Source organism: Tachyglossus aculeatus, chromosome 1 (genome assembly GCF_015852505.1).
Source record: "Tachyglossus aculeatus isolate mTacAcu1 chromosome 1, mTacAcu1.pri, whole genome shotgun sequence".
NCBI classification, from domain to species: domain Eukaryota; kingdom Metazoa; phylum Chordata; class Mammalia; order Monotremata; family Tachyglossidae; genus Tachyglossus; species Tachyglossus aculeatus.
Genome location: NC_052066.1, coordinates 31038219 through 31056906, shown reverse-complemented (window position 1 = coordinate 31056906; position 18688 = coordinate 31038219). Strand labels below are relative to the sequence as shown.

The following is an 18688-nucleotide window of genomic DNA, read 5'->3' as shown; positions in this document are numbered from 1 at the left end:
CTGTGCCTCTGCTTCCACATTTTAAAATAGGTGTTTAATACTCATTCATTCATTCAATTGTATTTGAGTGCTTACTGTGTGCAGAGCACTGTACTAAGCACATGGGAAATACAAATCAGCAACATATAGAGATGGTCCCTACTCAACAATGGGCTCACAGTCTAGAAGGGGAAGGCAGACAACAAAACAAAACAAGTAGACAGGTGTCAATACCATCAGAATAAATAGGATTATAGCTATGTACACATCATTAATAAAATAGAGTAATAAATATGTACAAATGTACACCAGTGCTGTGGGGAGGGGAAGGGAGTAGGACAGAGGGAGGGAGGGGGGTCGATAGGGAGGGGAGGAGGAGGAGAGAAAGAGGGGGGCTCAGTCTGGGAAGGCCTCCTGGAGGAGGTGAGCTCTCAGGAACAGGAAATACCTGTTCTCCTTCCCACTTAGACCATGAGGCCCATGTTCGATAAGGAGCAGAGTGTCCTTATGGATAGAGCACCGACCTGGGAATTAGAAGGGTCTGACTTCCAACCCCAGCTCCATCACTTGTCTGCTGTGGGACCTTAGGCAAGTCCCTTAACTTCTCTGTGCCTCAGTTCCCTCTTTTGTAAAATGGGGATTAAAACTGTGAGCTCCATGTGGGACATGTACGTAGACCTTGTCCAACCTGATTATTTTGTATCTACCCCAGCACTTAGTACAGTGCCTGACACACAGTAAATACTGAATGAATGCCATTTTTTTAAAAAAAGGACTCTACCCAACCTAAGCCCTACTTAGCCCTACTCCCTTCAAAGCCCTACTGAGAGCTCACCTCCTCCAGGAGGCCTTCCCAGACTGAGTCCCTTCCTTCCTCTCCCCCTCGTCCCCCTCTCCACCCCCCCCACCTTACCTCCTTCCCCTCCCCACAGCACCTGTATATATGTATATATGTTTGTACAGATTTATTACTCTACTTATTTAATTTACTAGTACATATCTATTCTATTTATTTTATTTTGTTAGTATGTTTGGTTTTGTTCTCTGTCTCCCCCTTCTAGACTGTGAGCCCGCTGTTGGGTAGGGACCGTCTCTATAAGTTGCCAACTTGTACTTCCCAAGCGCTTAGTCCAGTGCTCTGCACACAGTAAGTGCTCAATAAATACGATTGAATGAATGAATGAATGAATTATCTTGCATTTACCCCAGTGTTTAGTACACAATTTAGCACAGAGTAAGTGCTTAACAAATGCCACAGTTATTATTATTATCGTTATTATCATCATCATTACTATTTTTATGATAATATCATGATATTACCATGATAATAATAATAACAAAATGTAAAAGAACAACAGCATGAAAAGACAGGCCTCTGGCATAGCACTGCATCCTTGTTGCATTGTTCTGCCCCAAGCAGTGAGGTCCTAAGAATGTGTAGACTAGGAAGCACAGTCCATTTAACCATCCAATAATAATAATAATAATAATGGCACTTATTAAGCGCTTACTGTGTGCAAAGCACTGTTCTAAGCACTGGGGAGGGTACAAGGTGATCAGGTTGTCCCATGGGGGGCTCACAGTCTTCATCCCCATTTTACAGATGAGGTCACTGAGACACAGAGAAGTTAAGTGACTTGCCCAAAGTCACAAAGCGACAATTGGCAGAGCCAAGATTTGAACCCATGACCTCTGACTTCAAGGCCTGTGCTCTTTCCACTGAGCCACTCTGCTTTTATACTCTAATCAGTTCCCCCATACAGGTTCAAAACTCATATGTCATTCTCAACCAGAGACTCCATCACCCACTTGTTTATTAAAGACCCAAACAGCCTGAACTCAAGTGAAGCTTGAAAAGAAAGGAATTTGTTTCTTTTCCACCAAGAAAGGGAAAAAAAACCCAACCTGGTCTGTTTGCTTTTCATCTGGCAAAGAAATGATTTTTCCTTGGATTTTATTTTAGAAATGGCTAATCTCTGCCTAAATGAGTTTATTTAGCCAGGCATCCTCTGCTAGGGGATGAAAATCAGAAAGGCCTGTGCTCCGTTAAAAGTAGAGTAAAATACACTGCTAGGAATGGGCTACGATAAAAATTATGGCATCGTGGATAGAGCACAGGCTTGGAAGTTGGAAGGTCATGTGTTCTAATCCCAGCTCTGCCACTCATCTACTGTGTATCTGTGAGCAAATAACTTCACTTCTCTGGGCCTTGGTGACCTCATCTGTAAAATCAATCAATCAATCAATTGTATTTATTGAGCGCTTACTGTGTGCAGAGCACTGTACTAAGCACTTGGTAAGTACAAGTTGGCAACATATAGAGACAGTCCCTAACCCAACAGTGGGTTCACAGTCTAGAAGGGGGAGACAGGGAACAAAACCAAACATACTAACAAAATAAAATAAATAGAATAGATATGTACAAGTAAAATAAATAAATAAATAGAGTAATAAATATGTACAAACATATATAAAGGTGCTGTGGGGAAGGGAAGGAGGTAGGATGTGGGATGGAGAGGGGGATGAGGGGGAGAGGAAGGAAGGGGCTGAGTGTGTGAAGGCCTCCTGGAGGAGGTGAGCTCTCAGTAGGGCCTTGAAGGGAGGAAGAGAGTGAGCTTGGCGGATGGGCAGAGGGAGGGCATTCCAGGCCCTGGGGAGGACGTGGGCCGGGGGTTGATGGCGGGAAAGGTGAGAACGAGGTACGGTGAGGAGATTAGCGGCGGAGGAGCGGAGGGTGCGGGCTGGGCTGGAGAAGGAGAGAAGGGAGGTGAGGTAGGAGGGGGCGAGGGGATGGACAGCCTTGAAGCCCAGGGGGAGGAGTTTCTGCCTGATGCGCAGATTGATTGGTAGCCACTGGAGATTTTTGAGGAGGGGACTAACATGCCCAGAGCGTTTCTGGACAAAGACAATCTAGGCAGCAGCATGAAGTATGGATTGAAATGGGGAGAGACACCGAGGAAGCTCTCAGGAAGCCCCTCAGAAGGACAGCAGGCGGATGGTTTGGCATGCCCACCCCGCTGACCCCAGGCGGGCCGGCCCCCACCTTCGGGTGCTCCCGGTAATGGTGGGTGATGGTGCCATGAGCTGCTTCCGCTTCGATGGTCTTCCCGTCTGGGCACACCAGCACAGAGGTCATGAGCCCGAGGGAGCCAAAGCCCTGGGCCAGGATGTCGGACTGCACATCGCCGTCGTAGTTCTTGCAGGCCCAGACGATGCCGCCTGAGGACCTGAGCACTTGAGCCACCATGTCGTCGATGAGCCGGTGCTCGTACCAGATCTTGTTCTTGTTGAATTCCGTCTTATAGTGCTTATATAATATAAAATGGGGATTGAGACTGTGAGCCCCACATGGGACAGGGACTGTATCCCACCTGATTTGCTTGTATGCACCCCACCGCTTAGTACAGTGCCTGGCACATAATAAGCGCTAATAAATTGCCGATTTGTACTTCCCAAGCACTTAGTACAGTGCTCTGCACACAGTAAGTGCTCAATAGTCTTCTAGACTGTGAGCCCGCTGCTGGGTAGGGACCGTCTCTATATGTTGCCAACTTGTACTTCCCAAGCACTTAGTACAGTGCTCTGCACACAGTAAGTGCACAATAAACACGATTGAATGAGTGAATGAATGAATATGATTGAATAAATAAATATGATGATTATTAAGGAAATGTTCTTTTTCGTGTCATTAGGCTTGCAGAAATTACTTCTCCAAAACAATCAGTTGTCTCAGCTTCCAGAGAACTTGGACAGTCTACAGAAGTTGAAGGTCCTCCTTTTAGAAGGTAACCCTATGATAGATCCTCCAGCAGAGGTGTGCCAGCAGGACAACGCAACAATATGGAAATATTTACAAGAAAAGAGACATAAGACGCGTATGGCCACAAAGGTAAGAGCAAGTATCCCAAATTGCATTTTCAGGATTGAACACAAGATGTACAACCCACCTCCTCCTCCAACAAACTTTCTCCAGTTAATTCCCAGCACCCCAGTGATTTCAACCTAAAGATGGCCTACAGCACTTATGTATTTATTCCCATCCTCAGCACTTGGAGATGTTAGAGTATTCCACTGAACAGTCAGTCAGTCAATCAATTGTATTTATTCATTCAATCGTATTTATTGAGCACTTACTGTGTGCAGCGCACTGTACTAAGTGCTTGGGAGAGTAAAATATAACAATATAGCTGACACATTCCCTATTCGTTCGTTCATTCATTCAATTGTATTTATTGAGTGCTTACTGTGTGCAGAGCACTGTACTAAGTGCTTGGGAAGTACAAGCTGGCAACATAGAGAGACAGTCCCTGCCCAACAGTGGGCTCACAGTCTAGAATGAGCTTTCCATCTAGAGGGGGATACAGGCATTAATATAAATTAAAAAATTACAGATATGTACATAAGTGCAGTGGGGCTGGGATGGGGGATGAATGAAGAGAGCAAGTCAGAGCAATGCAGAAGGGAGAGGGAGATAAGGAAAAGCGGGGCTTAGTCAAGGAAGGCCTCTCAGAGGAGATGAAGGCTTTGAAGGGGGTGGGAGGAATTATAATGATAATAATAATAATAATAATAATAATAATGTTGGTATTTGTTAAGCGCTTACTATGTGCAAAGCACTGTTCTAAGCACTGGGGGGAATACAAGGTGATCAGGTTGTCCCACGTGGGGCTCACAATCTTAATCCCCATTGTACACATGAGAGAATGGAGGCACAGAGAAGTTAAGTGGCTTGCCCAAGGTCACACAGCAGACATGTGGGGGAGGCGGGATTTGAACCCATGACCTCTGGCTCCCAAGCCCACGCTCTTTACACTGAGCCATGCTGCTTCTCTTAGCATCTGTGAGAAGCAGCGTGGCTCAGTGGAAAAGAGCCCGGGCTTTGGAGTCAGAGGTCATGGGTTCAAATCCAGGCTCCGCCACTTGTCAGCTGTGTGACTCTGGGCAAGTCACTTCACATCTCTGCGCCTCAGTTCCCTCATCTGTAAAATGGGGATTAAGACTGTGAGCCCCATGTGGGACAACCTGATCACCTTGTATCCCCCCCCAGCGCTTAGAACAGTGCTTTGCACATAGTAAGTGCTTAATAAATGCCATTATTATTATTATTATTATTATTATCATTATTATTATTATTATCTGTTATCTGTTACATATGAAGAGGGAAGGCATTGCAGGCCAGAGGTGGGATGTGGATGAGAAGTCAGTGGTAAGATCGATGAAATTGAGGTACAGTGAGAAGGTTAGCATTAGAGGAGCGAAATTCATGGGCTTCGGGAGTAGGAGAGTAGCAAGGTGAGGAAGGAGCGGGCAAGGAGATCGAGTGCTTTAAAGCCAATGGTGAAGAGTTTCGGTTTCATGCGCAGATGGATAGGCAACTACTGGAGGTTCTTAAGGAGTGGGGAAGCATGGCTTGAACGTTTTTATAGGAAAATGATCCAGGCAGCAGATTGAAGTATGGACAGCAGTGGGGAAACCTACAAGGCTGAGCGGTCAGCAAGGAGGCTGAAACAGTAATCGAGGTGGGACAGAATAAGTGATAAGTGAACACTCATTTATTCTGCTCACTTTGTTTCTATATTGTTTTATGTCCATCTCATTAGAATGTAAATTCCCTGGCATCAGGGAATGTTTCCCCTTTATTCTGTACTTCCCTAGCACCTAGTACAGTGCACTTCACAAAGTAGGGGCTCAATAAATGCTGCTTCAGGCACTACCACTGCTACTACTAATAATAATGATGGCATTTATTAAGCACTTACTATGTGCAAAGCACTGTTCTAAGCGCTGGGGAGGTTACAAGGTGATCAGGTTGTCCCACGTGGGGCTCACAGTCTTCACCCCCATTTTACGGTTGAGGCACAGAAAAGTGAAGTGACTTGCCCAAAGTCACACAGCTGACAAGTGGCAGAGCCAGGATTTGAACCCATGACCTCTGACTCCAAAGCCCAGGCTCTTTCCACTGAGCCACGCTGGGAAGCCCAAACCACCAGAGAATTGGAGAGAAGCTTTAGTTATCACCCAGCAGTCCAATTTTGTCACCGGTAAAGTTTTGATCTCAAGGATTCCCACATACCATCAATCAAAGCAAAGGAACTTCTCCCCCACCTGCTTAAATAAAAGCCACTGGTCTCCACTCGACAGTATGGGTAACAGGGTAGAGTGGAGAAAACACATCTGTCTACATTTGCCATCCAAGACTATGGTATTTGTTAAGCGCTTACTATGTGCGAAGCACTGTTCTAAGTGCTGGGGGAGAAACAAGGTGATTAGGTTGTCCCACGTGGGGCTCACAGTCTTAATCCCCATTTTACAGATAAGGTAACTGAGGCCCAGAGAACTTAAGTGGCTTGCCCAAAGTCACACAGCTGACAAGTGGCGGAGCCGGGATTTGAACCCATGACCTCTGACTCCCAAGCCCGCGCTCTTTCCACTGAGCCACGCTGCTTCTCAGTAGAGCCCAGTTGCTCTATCAACCAATCAATCTATCAATACTATTAACTGAGTGCCTACTGTATGAGGAGCACTGCACTAAGTCCTTGGGAGAGTGTAAATTCAGCAGAGTTGGTAGACACAATCCCTGCCCACATGGAGTGTACAGTCTACAGGGCTCCTCCTCCCCCTCCCATCCCCTTACTGTGGGGGTTCCCCAAGGTTCAATGCTTGGTCCCCTTCTGTTATCGATCTACACGCACTCCCTTGGTGACCTCATTCGCTCCCACGGCTTCAACTATCATCTCTATGCTGATGACACCCAGATCTACATCTCTGCCCCTGCTCTCTCCCCCTCTCTCCAGGCTCGCATCTCCTCCTGCCTACAGGACATCTCCATCTGGATGTCTGCCCACCACCTATAACTCAACATGTCCAAGACTGAACTCCTTGTCTTCCCTCCCAAACCCTGCCCTCTCCCTAACTTTCCCATCTCTGTTGACGGCACTACCATCCTTCCCGTCTCACAAGCCCGCAAACTTGGTGTCATCCTCGACTCCGCTCTCTCATTCACCCCTCACATACAAGCCGTCACCAAAACCTGCCGGTCTCAGCTCCGCAACATTGCCAAGATCCGCCCTTTCCTCTCCATCCATACCGCTACCCTGCTCATTCAAGCTCTCATCGTATTCCGTCTGCACTACTGTATCAGCCTTCTCTCTGATCTCCCATCCTCGTGTCTCTCCCCACTTCAATCCATACTTCACGCCGCTGCCCGGATTGTCTTTGTCCAGAAATGCTCTGGATATATTACTCCCCTCCTCAAAAACCTCCAGTGGCTACCAATCAATCTGCACATCAGGCAGAAACTCCTCTCCCTGGGCTTCAAGGCCATCCATCCCCTCGCCCCCTCCTACCTCACCTCCCTTCTGTCCTTCTCCAGCCCAGCCCGCACCGTCCGCTCCTCCGCCGCTCACCTCCTCACCGTGCCTCGTTCTCGCCTGTCCCGCCATTGATCCCCGGCCCACGTCATCCCCCGGGCCTGGAATGGCCTCCCTCTGCCCATCCGCCAAGCTAGCTCTCTTCCTCCCTTCAAGGCCCTACTGAGAGTTCACCTCCTCCAGGAGGCCTTCCCCCACTCAGCCCCCTCCTTCCTCTCCCCCTCGCCCCCTCTCCATTCCCCCCGTCTTACCTCCTTCCCTTCCCCACAGCACCTGTATATATGTATATATGTTTGTACATATTTATTACTCTATTTATTTATTTCTTTTACTTGTACCTATCTATTCTATTTATTTTATTTTGTTAGTATGTTTGGTTTTGTTCTCTGTCTCCCCCTTCTAGACTGTGAGCCCACTGTTGGGTAGGGACTGTCTCTATATGTTGCCAACTTGTACTTCCCAAGCGCTTAGTACAGTGTTCTGCACACAGTAAGCGCTCAATAAATACGATTGATGATGATGATATGTTGCCAGCTTGTACTTCCCAAGCGCTTAGTACAGTGCTCTGCACACAGTAAGCACTCAATAAATGTGATTGATTGATTGATGTAAACATTGGTCTTATTGGCCACACCCACGTACCCTGATAAAATCTACTGTTGGTATTAACCACTGGGCTAACAGGACTATCCCGCTAATACCACTGACCCACTCTGGAAAAGAGAGACTGTCTCATTCATTCATTCAGTCAGTCATATTTATTGAGCACTTACTGTGTGCAGAACACTGTACTAAGCGCTTGGGAAGTACAATTCGGCAACGTATAGAGACAGTCCCTACCCAACAGTGTGCTCACAGTCTAGAAGGGGGAGACAGACAACAAAACAAAACAAGTAGACAGGCGTCAATGCCAACAGGATAGATAAATTGAATTGTAGATATATACACATCATTAATAAAATACAGTAATAAATATGTACAAATACACACAAGTGCTGTGGGGAGGGGAAGGGGGTAGGGCAGAGGGAGGGAGTTGGGGGGATGGGGAGGGGAGGAGGAGCAGAGGAATGTGGGGGCTGAGTGTGGGAAGGCCTCCTGGAGGAGGTGAGCTCTCAGTAGGGCTTTGAAGGGAGGAAGAGAGCGAGCTTGGTGGATGTATGGAGGGAGAGCATTCCAGGCCAGGGGGAGGACGTGGGCCAGGGGTCTATGGCGGGACAGGAGAGAACGAGATATGGTGAGGAGGTTAGCGGTGGCAGAGGAATGGAGGGTGCGGGCTGGGCTGTAGAAGGAGAGAAGGGAGGTGAGGTAGGAGGGGGCGAGGGGATGGTGAACTTTGAAGCTGATAGTGAGGAGTTTTTGCTTCATGCGAAGGTTGATAGGCAACCACTGGAGATTTTTGAGGAGGGGAGTGACATGCCCAGAGAATTTCTGTGGAAGAAAAGTTTATCAGCTGTTTCCAAATGATGACATAATAATAATAATAATAATAATAATAATAATAATAATTGTGGTATTTGTTAAGCACTTACTATGTGCCAGGCACTGTACTAAGCACTGGGGTGGATACAAGCAAATCGGCTTGGACACAGTCCCTGTCCCACATGGAGCTTACTGTCTCAATCCCCACTTTACAGATGAGGTCGCTAAGGCACAGAGAAGTGAAGTGACTTGCCCAAGGTCACACAGCAGACAAGTGGTGGAGACGGGCTTAGAACCCAGGACCTTCTGACTCCCACTACATGGTTCTAGGCACTACACCATGCTGTTTCACATCTCAGGATCAGAGTTCCTGGTAGGGCCTTTTATTAAAACGCCTCTCTGGCATTTTATCCTAGCATAATCCTTGATTATCCTAGCATAATCAGGAAGATGCATACCTTCATAGCTTGTGCATATTGAATCTGGGACATCTTCAAAGTCAAAGGACAGGGCTTTTCCATATGCGGTTTTTCTCTTTCAGAGACTGGCCTAGGCTTCGGTGTGCTAGAGGTAGTGGAGCCCTTATTTTAGATTGTACTATTATGTCAATTTACATGGTTGGCATCAGATAGATGCCATTTCTGGAGGCATTTGAGTCAAATATATTGTAGACAGCCAGCACCCCCAAAAAGGTCCAAAAATACAATCAGTCATTCAGCCAATTCATCAGTGTTATTTACTGAGCACTTACTGGGCACAGAGCACTGCACTAACAACTTTGCAGAGTATGGTTCAGTAGCGTTGGTGGACATCCCCGAAAAAGAAGGACTCGGGTTCTAATTCCTGCTCCACCACTTGTCAGCTGTGTAATAAAGTTGGTATTTGTTAAGCACTTACTATGTGCCAAGCACTGTTCTAAGCACTGGGATAATAATAATGATGGCATTTGTTAAGCGCTTACTATGTGCAAAGCACTGTTCTAAGCGCTGGGGGGATACAAAGTGATCAGGTTGTCCCACGTGGGGCTCACAGTCTTAATCCCCATTTTACAGATGAGGGAACTGAGGCTCAGAGAAGCGAAGTGACTTGCCCAAGGTCACACAGCAGACATGTGGCGGAGCCGGGATTCGAACCCCTGATATCTGACTCCAAAACCCGTGCTCTTTCCACTGAGCCACGCTGCTTCTCAGCGATAGATACAATGTTATCAGGTTGTCCCACTTGGAGCTCACAGACTCAATCCCCATTTTACAGATGAGGTAACCAAGGCACTGAGAAGTTATGTGACTTGCCCAAAGTCATACAGCTGACAAGTGATGGAGTTGGGATTAGAACCCATGACCTCTGATTCCAAACTGGGGCAAATCACTTAACTTCTCTGTGTCTCAGTCATCTCATCTTTAAAATGTGGATTAAGACTGTGAGCCCTATGTGGGACAGGGACTGTATCCAACCCGAGAATCTTTTATTCATTCATTCATTCAGTTGTATTTATTTTATTGAGTGCTTAATGTGTGAAGAGCACTGTACTAAGTGCTTGGAAAGTACAGTTCGGCAACAGATAGAGACAATCCCTACCCAACAATGGGCTTACAGTCTAGAAGGGGGAGATGGACGACAAAACAAGACAAGTAGACGGGCATCAATAGCATCAGAATAGATAAATAGAATTATAGATATATACGCATCATTAATAAAATAGAATAAAAAAAAATATGTACAAGCATACACCAGTGCTGTGGGGCAGGAAAGGGGGTTGAGGAGAGGGAAGGAGTAGGGGCGATGGGGAGGGGAGGGGGAGCAGAGGAAAGGCGGGGGGCTCAGTCTGGGAAAGCCTCCTGGAGGAGGTGAGCTTTCAGTAGGGCTTAGAAGGGAGGAAGAGAGCTAGTTTGGCGGATGTGAGGAGGGAGGGCATTCCAGGCCAGGGGTAAAACATGGGCCGGGGGTCACCAGCGGGACAGGTGAGAACGAGATGCAGTGAGGAGGTTAGTGTCAGAGGAGCGGAGGGTGTGGGCTGGGCTGGAGAAGGAGAGAAGGGTGGTGAAGTAGGAGGAGGCAAGGTGATGGGGAGCTTTCAAGTCAATAGTGAGGAGCTTTTGTTTGATTCGAAGAATAGGTAACCACTGGAGATTTTTGAGGAAGGGGGTGACAGGCCCAGAGTGTTTCTGTAGAAAGAAAATCTGGGCGGCAGAGTGAAGTATAGACTGAAGCGGGGAGAGACAGGAGGATGGGAGATTAGAAAGGATGCTGATGCAGTAATCCAATCGGGATATGATGAGAGATTGAATTCATTAATTCATTCATTCAATTGTATTTATTGAGTGCTTACTGCGTGCAGAGCACTGTACTAAGCACTTGGAAAGTACAAGTTGGCAACAGGTAGAGACGGTCCCTACCCAACAACAGGATCACAGTCTACAAGGGGGAGACAGACAACAAAACAAAACAAGTAAACAGGCATCAATAGCATCAAAATAGATGACTAGAATTATAGATATATACACAGATATGTACCAAAAAGGTAGCGGTTGGGATGGAGAGGAAAGAGTGGATCTTGACAATTTTGTGAAGGTGAGACCGGCAGGTTTTGGTGACCGACTGGGTGTGTGGGGTGAACGAGAGAGCAGAGTCAAGGATGACACCAAAGTTGCGGGCTTGTGAGATGGGAAGGATGGTAGTGCCGTCCACAGTGACAGAAAAGTCAGGAAGAGGACAGGGTTTGGGAGGGAAGATAAGGAGCTTAGTCTTAGACATGTTGAGTTTTAGGTGGTGGGCGGACATCCAGATGGAGATGTCCTGAAGGCAGGAGGAGATACGAGCCTGGAGGGAGGGAGAGAGAACAGGGTCAGAGATGTAGATTTGGGTGTCATCAGCGTAGAGATCATAACTGAAGCTGTGGGAGCGAATGATTTCACCAAGGGAGTGAGTGTAGATGGAGAACAGATGGGGACCAAGAACTGACCCTCGAGGAACCCCTACAGTAAGGGGATGGGAGGGGGAGGAGGAGCCCGCGAAGGAGACTGAGATTGAATGGCCAGAGAGATAAGAGGAGAACCAGGAGAGGATGGAGGCAGGGAAGCCAAGGTTGGATAATGTGTTGAGGAGAAGGGGATGGTCAACAGTGTCAAAAGCAGCTGAGAGGTAGAGGAGGATTTTATCTACTCCAGTGCTTAGTACAGATCCTGGTACATAGTAAGTACTTAAACAAATACCATTACAAAAAAAGAGAGATTGAGGTACAGTGAGGAGGTTGGAATTAGAGCAGAATGTACAGGTTGTGTTGTAGTTGGGAAAGTAGGTGAAATAAGAAGGGGAGACCCGATTGAGTGTCTTAAATCAATTGAGTGTCTTAAATCAATCAGTCAATCAATAGCATTTATCAAGTGCCTTCTAAGCGCTTACTGTACTAAGCACTTGGGAGAGTGCAGTGCAACAGAATTAGCAGTCACATGTTCTGCCTATAACACGTTTACACTCTAGAGAAGATGGTAGTAAAGAGTTTCTGTTTGACATGGAGATGGATGGGCAACCATTTGAGGTTTTTGAAGAGGTGGGAGATGTCGACGGAACGGTTTTGAGGAAAAATGATCCAGGCAGGAGAATGAAATATGGAAGGAAAAGGAGAGAGGTTGGAAGCAGCTGGATCGGCGAGGAGACTGATGCAGTAGTCAAGGCTTTGGTCAGCGTGGTAGCAATTTGGCTGGAGAGGAAGGGGGAGCCTCTAGAGATATTCTGAAGGTGAAAGGACAGGGTGTAGTGAAAGACTGCATCTGCTTTAAAGCCCTCAATCTGCTCACCCCCTCTAATGCTGATGCTGATTTCCTCTAACACCAATTTACTGACTGTATCCTCAATCTCACCTATCTTGCTGCCAACCCCTTGCCCACTTCCTCCTTCTGGCCTGGAGACATACCACCACGCTACATACATTCAAACCTTATTAAAATCAAATCTCCTCTAAGAGGCCTTTCCCAGGGAAGCCCTCTTTTCCCCTACTTTCTCTCTTCTCAGTGGAAAGAGCCTGGGCTTTGGAGTCAGAGGTCATGCGTTCAAATCCCAGCTCCGCCAATTGTCAGCTGGGTGATTTTGGGTAAGTCACTTAACTTCTTTGGGCCTCAGTTACCTCATCTGTAAAATGGGGATTAAGACTGTGAGCCCCCTGTGGGACAACCTGGTCACCTTGTAACCTCTCCAATGCTTAGAACAGTGCTTTGCACATAGTAAGCGCTTAATAAATGCCATCATTATTATTATTATTATCACCTTCGCACTTGGATTTGAATGCTTGAAGCACTTGATATTCACCTCACTCACAGCCCCACAGCACTTATGAATTCATTCATTCATTCAATCGTATTTATTGAGCGCTTACTGTGTGCAGAGCACTGTACTAAGCACTTGGGAAGTACAGGTTGGCAACAAGAATGAACATATCCACAATTTATATCATTGTCTCTCTGTCTAGACTGTAAAGTCCTTGTTAATTTGTATTTTGATGGAATGAATAAACAAATGAATAATAATAATAATAATCATGGTATCTTTTAAGCACTTACTATGTACCAGGCACTGTAGTAAGCACTGACGTGGATACAAGCAAATCAGGTTGGACACAGTCCCTGTCCCACATGAGGTTCACAGGCTTAATCCCCATTTTCCAGATGAGGCAACATAGGCTTAGAAAAGTTAAGTGAGTTGCCCAAAGTCTCACAGTAGACAAATGGCAGAGCAGGATTAGAACCCAGAACCTTCTGACTCTCAGGCTCATGCTCTATCCACTAGGCCACACAAATGGCTTTCCCATTCATGAGAGATGGGTAGAGGATAATTTTAAGATTATAGGCTTGGGAGGGTGGGAGAATGGTGGTGTCTTCAGGGATGGAAAGTCTAGGGGAGGAGAGGGTTTGGCTGGTAAGATGAGGAGTTCTGATTTGGATTGATTGGAAGGGGGGGAAAGGGAGAGAAAAGATAAGAGCATCATCATCTTCTCAAAATTATTATCCGTATTTATGGAGTGCCTAATCAATCAATAGTATTTATTGACTGCTTACTTTGTGCAGAGCACTGTACTAAAGTGGTTGGGAAGTACAACAGAGGTAGTAGACAGGATCCCTGCTCTCCAAGAACTTACAGTCTAGTGACAGAAACAAATATTAAAATAAATTACAGGTAGGAAAAACAATGACATAGAAAAGATAGAGAAACAGAGTGGCCTAGTGGTTAGAGCATGTACCCGAGTTAGAGGACCTGAGTTATTATTTATTATTGTTACTATTATAGTATTTATTAAGTGCTTACTATGTGCCAAGCACTGTTGTAAGCACTGGTGTAGATACAAGGTAATCAGGTTGTCCCACATGGGGCTCACAGTCTTACTCCCCATTTTACAGGTGAAGTTACTGAGGCACAGAGAAGTTAAGTGGCTTTCCCAAGGTCACACAGCAGACAAGTGGCAGATCTAGGATTAGAACCCGTGTCTTCTGACTCCCAAGCCTGTGCTCTGCCCACTAAGCCACACTGCTTCTCTAATCCCAGCTCTGCCACTTGTTTGCTGTGTGACTTTGAGCCACTCGCTTCACTTCTCTGGGCCTCAGTTACCTCATCTGTAAAATGGGGGTTAAGATTGTGAGCCCTATGTGGGGTAAGGACTGTGTCCAATCTGATTAACTTGTCTCTACCCCAGTGCTTAGTACAGTGCCTAGCACATAGTAAGTATGGAACAAATACCATAAAAAAGGATATGTACATAAGTACTGGAGAAGCAGTGTGGCTCAGTGGAAAGAGCCTGGGCTTTGGAGTCAGAGGTCAAGGGTTTGAATCCCGGCTCTGCCACATGTCTGCTGTGTGACCTTGGGCAAGTCACTTAACTTCTCTGAGCCTCAGTTACCTCATCTGTAAAATGGGGATTAAGACTGTGAGCCCCACGTGGGGCAACCTGATCACTTTGTATCCCCCCAAGTGCTTAGAACAGTGCTTTGCACATAGTAAGCGCTTAACAAATGCCAACATTATTATTATTATTATTATTACTGTGGCAGGGAGTGGGTTGGAGAGCATAGAGAAGCAGCGTGGCTCAGGCAAGAGCCTGGGCTTGGGCATCAGAGGTCATGGGTTCTAATCCTGACTCCACCACTTGTCAGCTGTGTGACTTTGGGCAAGTCACTTAACCTCTCTGAGCCTCAGTTCCCTCATCTGTAAAATGGGCATTAAGACTGTGAGCCCCATGTGGGGCAACCTTGATTACCTTGTATCCGCCCCCAGAGCTTAGAACAGTGCTTGGCATGTAGTAAGTGCTTAACAAATACCAACATTATTATTTTTACCTAAGTTCTTAGGCAGTATGGACTCTAGCACAAAAGTGATTCAGTAGGGGGGGATATATGGCAGAGAGATGAGGAATTTGTCAGGGTCTTCCCCCTTGGAGGAGATGTGATTTCAAGGAGGAAAGACTCGAAGATGGGGAGAACAGTGATTTGCCTTATGAGAAGAGGAAGAAAGTTCCAGGCAGGAGAGAGGGTTTGAGCAAGAGGTCGATGATGATCGTCGATCAAGATGGTCAATCAAGGCCCTGCTGAGAGCTCACCTCCTCCAGGAGGCCTTCCCAGACTGAGCCCCTTCCTTCCTCTCCCCGTCGTCCCCCTCTCCATCCCCCCATCTTACCTCCTTCCCTTCCCCACAGCACCTGTATATATGTATATATGTTTGTACAGATTTATTACTCTATTTATTTATTTATTTTACTTGTACATATCTATTCTATTTATTTTATTTTGTTAGTATGTTTGGTTTTGTTCTCTGTCTCCCCCTTTTAGACTGTGAGCCCACTGTTGGGTAGGGACTGTCTCTATATGTTGCCAATTTGTACTTCCCAAGGGCTTAGTACAGTGCTCTGCACATAGTAAGTGCTCAATAAATACGATTGATGATGATGATGATGATGATGATGATGATGATGAGAGAGGTGAGAGTGAGGCACAGTGAAGTTGGTTGGCATGAGAGAAGCAAAGCCTGTGGGCTTGGTTGGAGTGGGAAAAGAATGAGGATAAATAGGGAGGGGTACACATGATTGGGTGCCTTAAAGCTGATGGGCAGGAGTTTCTGCATGAAGTGAGGATTCCGTTAGTTATAATAATAGTAATGATAAAAATAATAAGAACAGTTCTTGTTAACATCCAAACTGCTACCACATTAGGAGGCCTTTCCAGACTGAGCTCCCTCCTTCCTCTCCCCCTCCTCCCCCTCCCCATTCCCCTCGCCTTACCTCCTTCCCCTCCCCACAGTACCTGTATATATGTATATATGTTTGTACGTATTTATTACTCTATTTTATTTGTACATATTTATTCTGTTTATTTTATTTTGTTAATATGTTTTGTTTCGTTGTCTGTCTCCCCCTTCTAAACTGTGAGCCCACTGTTGGGTAAGGACCATCTCTATATGTTGCCAACTTGTACTTTCCGAGTGCTTAGTACAGTGCTCTGCACACAGTAAGCGCTCAATAAATACGATTGAATGAATGAATGCATTAATACAATCAGTCAACCTATTCCACCTGGATTACTGCGTCAGCCTCCTTGCTAACCTCCCAAACTTCTGTCCCTCCCCACTCCAGTCCATACTTCACTCTGGTGCCCGGATCATTTTTCTATGAAAACATTTAGGATACATCGCCCCATTGCTCAAAATACTCCAGGGGTTGCCCATCCACCTCCACATCAAACAAAAACTCTTCACCATTGGCTTTAAAGTTCTCCACCACCTTGCCCCCTCCTACCTCACCTCCCTTCTCTCCTTCCAGAAGCCAGCCTGCACACTTCGCTCCTCTGGTGCACAGTTTCTCACTATACCTTGCTGCCGATCCCAGCCCAAGTCTTGCCTCTGGCCTGGAATTCCCTCCCCCTTCAAATCCGACAGACAGTTACTCTCCCGAGGCTTCAAAGCCTTACTGAAGGTACATCTTCTCCAAAAGGTCTCCGATATCCCCACTTTTCCTCATCTCCCACTCCCTTCTGCATTGCCTTGACTTGCTCCCTCTGCTCTTTCCACCTCCCAACCCCACAGCACTTATGTACGTATCTGTAATTGTATTTATTTGTATTGTTGTCCGTCTCCCCAACTCTAGACTGTGAACTCATTGTGGTCAGGGAATGTGACTGTTTATTGTTGTGTTGTAGTCTCCCAAGTGCATAGTACAGTGATCTGCACACAGTAAGCACTTAACAAATGCGATCGAATGAATGAATAAAAGTTAATCATTCATTCATCCATTCAATCGTATTTATTGAGCACTTACTGTGTGTAGAACACTGTACTAAGCGCTTGGGAAGTTCAAGTTGGCAACATATAGAGACGGTCCCTACCCAACAATGGGCTCACAGTCTAGAAGGGGAAGACAGACAACAAAACAAAGCATGTGGACAAGTGGCAAGTCATCAGAATAAATAGAAATAAAGCTAGATGCAAATCATTAACAAAATAAATAGAATAGTAAATATGTACAAGTGAAATGAATAGAGTAATAAATCTGTACAAACATATACACAGGTGCTATGGGGAGGGGAAGGAGGTAGGGCGGGGGGATGGGGAGGAGGAGAGGAAAAAGGGGGCTCAGTCTGGGAAGGCCTCAGGTCAGGCACAGTCTCTGTCCCACATGGGACTCATGGTCTAAATAGGAGGGAGAACAGGTATTCAATTCCCATTTTACAGATGAGGAAACTGAGGCATAGAATAGTTAAATGATTCCCCTAAGGTCACACATCAAGCCTCAGTTTCCTCATCCGTAAAACTGGGATAAAATGCTTATTCTCCCTTTCTCTTAGACTGAGAGTTTCATACGATACAGAAGCTCTGTCCAAACTGATTTTTTTCTACCTACCCCAGGGCTTGGCATATGTAAACACTTAATAAATGCCACATTATATACAATATATTTGTTATGTTTTCTTAACAGATTCAGGCTTGGTGGCGTGGATTGATGGTGAGGAAAGGCTTGGGGCCTTACGCAGAATTGCAGAAATCATTTAAAAAAGGAAAGAAGGGCTCTGCAAGAGACAAGAAAGCAAAGAAAAAAGACAAAGAAAAGCCTGGAATAGGGTCCAAAGGCAAAAAGAACTAATTCTACATAGGACAAATTAATTACTGTCTTGAGGGGGAGCAGAACAAAAAACAGTAGGCAAGACTCTTCACCACAAAGGTTATCATGAATATTCATCTGTAATTCATCATATTTGGGTTTGGCTCCATCCAAGAGGACACTTTTCCTCCTAGATTGAGGAATCCCCACACTTGCTTTGGAAATTAAATACACCAAGTGACCAAGGAATCATTACAACCCTTTAAGATAATAGTTTCTGGCCCTAAGGGGCAAATACTTTATCCAATGTAGAGGAATTTAAGGAAATATCATTTATTGACCCAGGTAACAGCTTAAAGAGGACGTGAATGTGTAATGGAGCGTGTTGAGTTTGTTATAGTCCAACTGTGAATAAGGACAAAGTCTGTTATGAAGCAACTTCCATGATACTATTCTAGTGAACGAAGAACTTTTCCAAAGTTCTAAAAGTGACTCAATAAACTTTCAAATTCAATAAGCAAAACCAGTGTGTCTCTATGTTTATTATTAATTCATTCAATCATAGTTATTGAGCGTTCACTGTGTGCAGAGCACTGTACTAAGCACTTGGAAAGTACAATTCTTAAATTTGTTCAATTTGTTTTCATGTATAAAGAAACAGTAGTGAGATATATATGTATATATAAATGTGGAAAGCCCTCAGACTTACAACTCTAATAGTCTCTGAAAACGGTATTTTAAGTCAAAAAGTTCTAGGTTGGAGCTAGTTTTTTCATAGGAGCGGTGTTATAATGGTGGATTGAGTCCTGAACCAACTCTATTTTAACTAAAATGATCCAGAAATGGA

At 45.5% G+C, this 18688-nt stretch overlaps 1 protein-coding gene across 2 annotated transcripts in view; it reads left to right on the top strand.

Annotated features, from left to right (window-relative positions):
• The window catches only part of LRRIQ4 (leucine rich repeats and IQ motif containing 4), a 43805-nt gene extending 25451 nt beyond the window's left edge, over window positions 1–18354 (top strand). For both annotated transcript variants that reach the window (XM_038749027.1, XM_038749018.1), the window contains exons 5-6: window positions 3672–3868; window positions 17719–18354. In XM_038749027.1, coding sequence (XP_038604955.1) covers window positions 3672–3868; window positions 17719–17883 — 362 coding nt within the window. In that variant the 3' untranslated portion in view covers window positions 17884–18354. The remainder of the gene's footprint in view (window positions 1–3671; window positions 3869–17718) is intronic.
• Window positions 18355–18688: the final 334 nt, after the last annotated feature.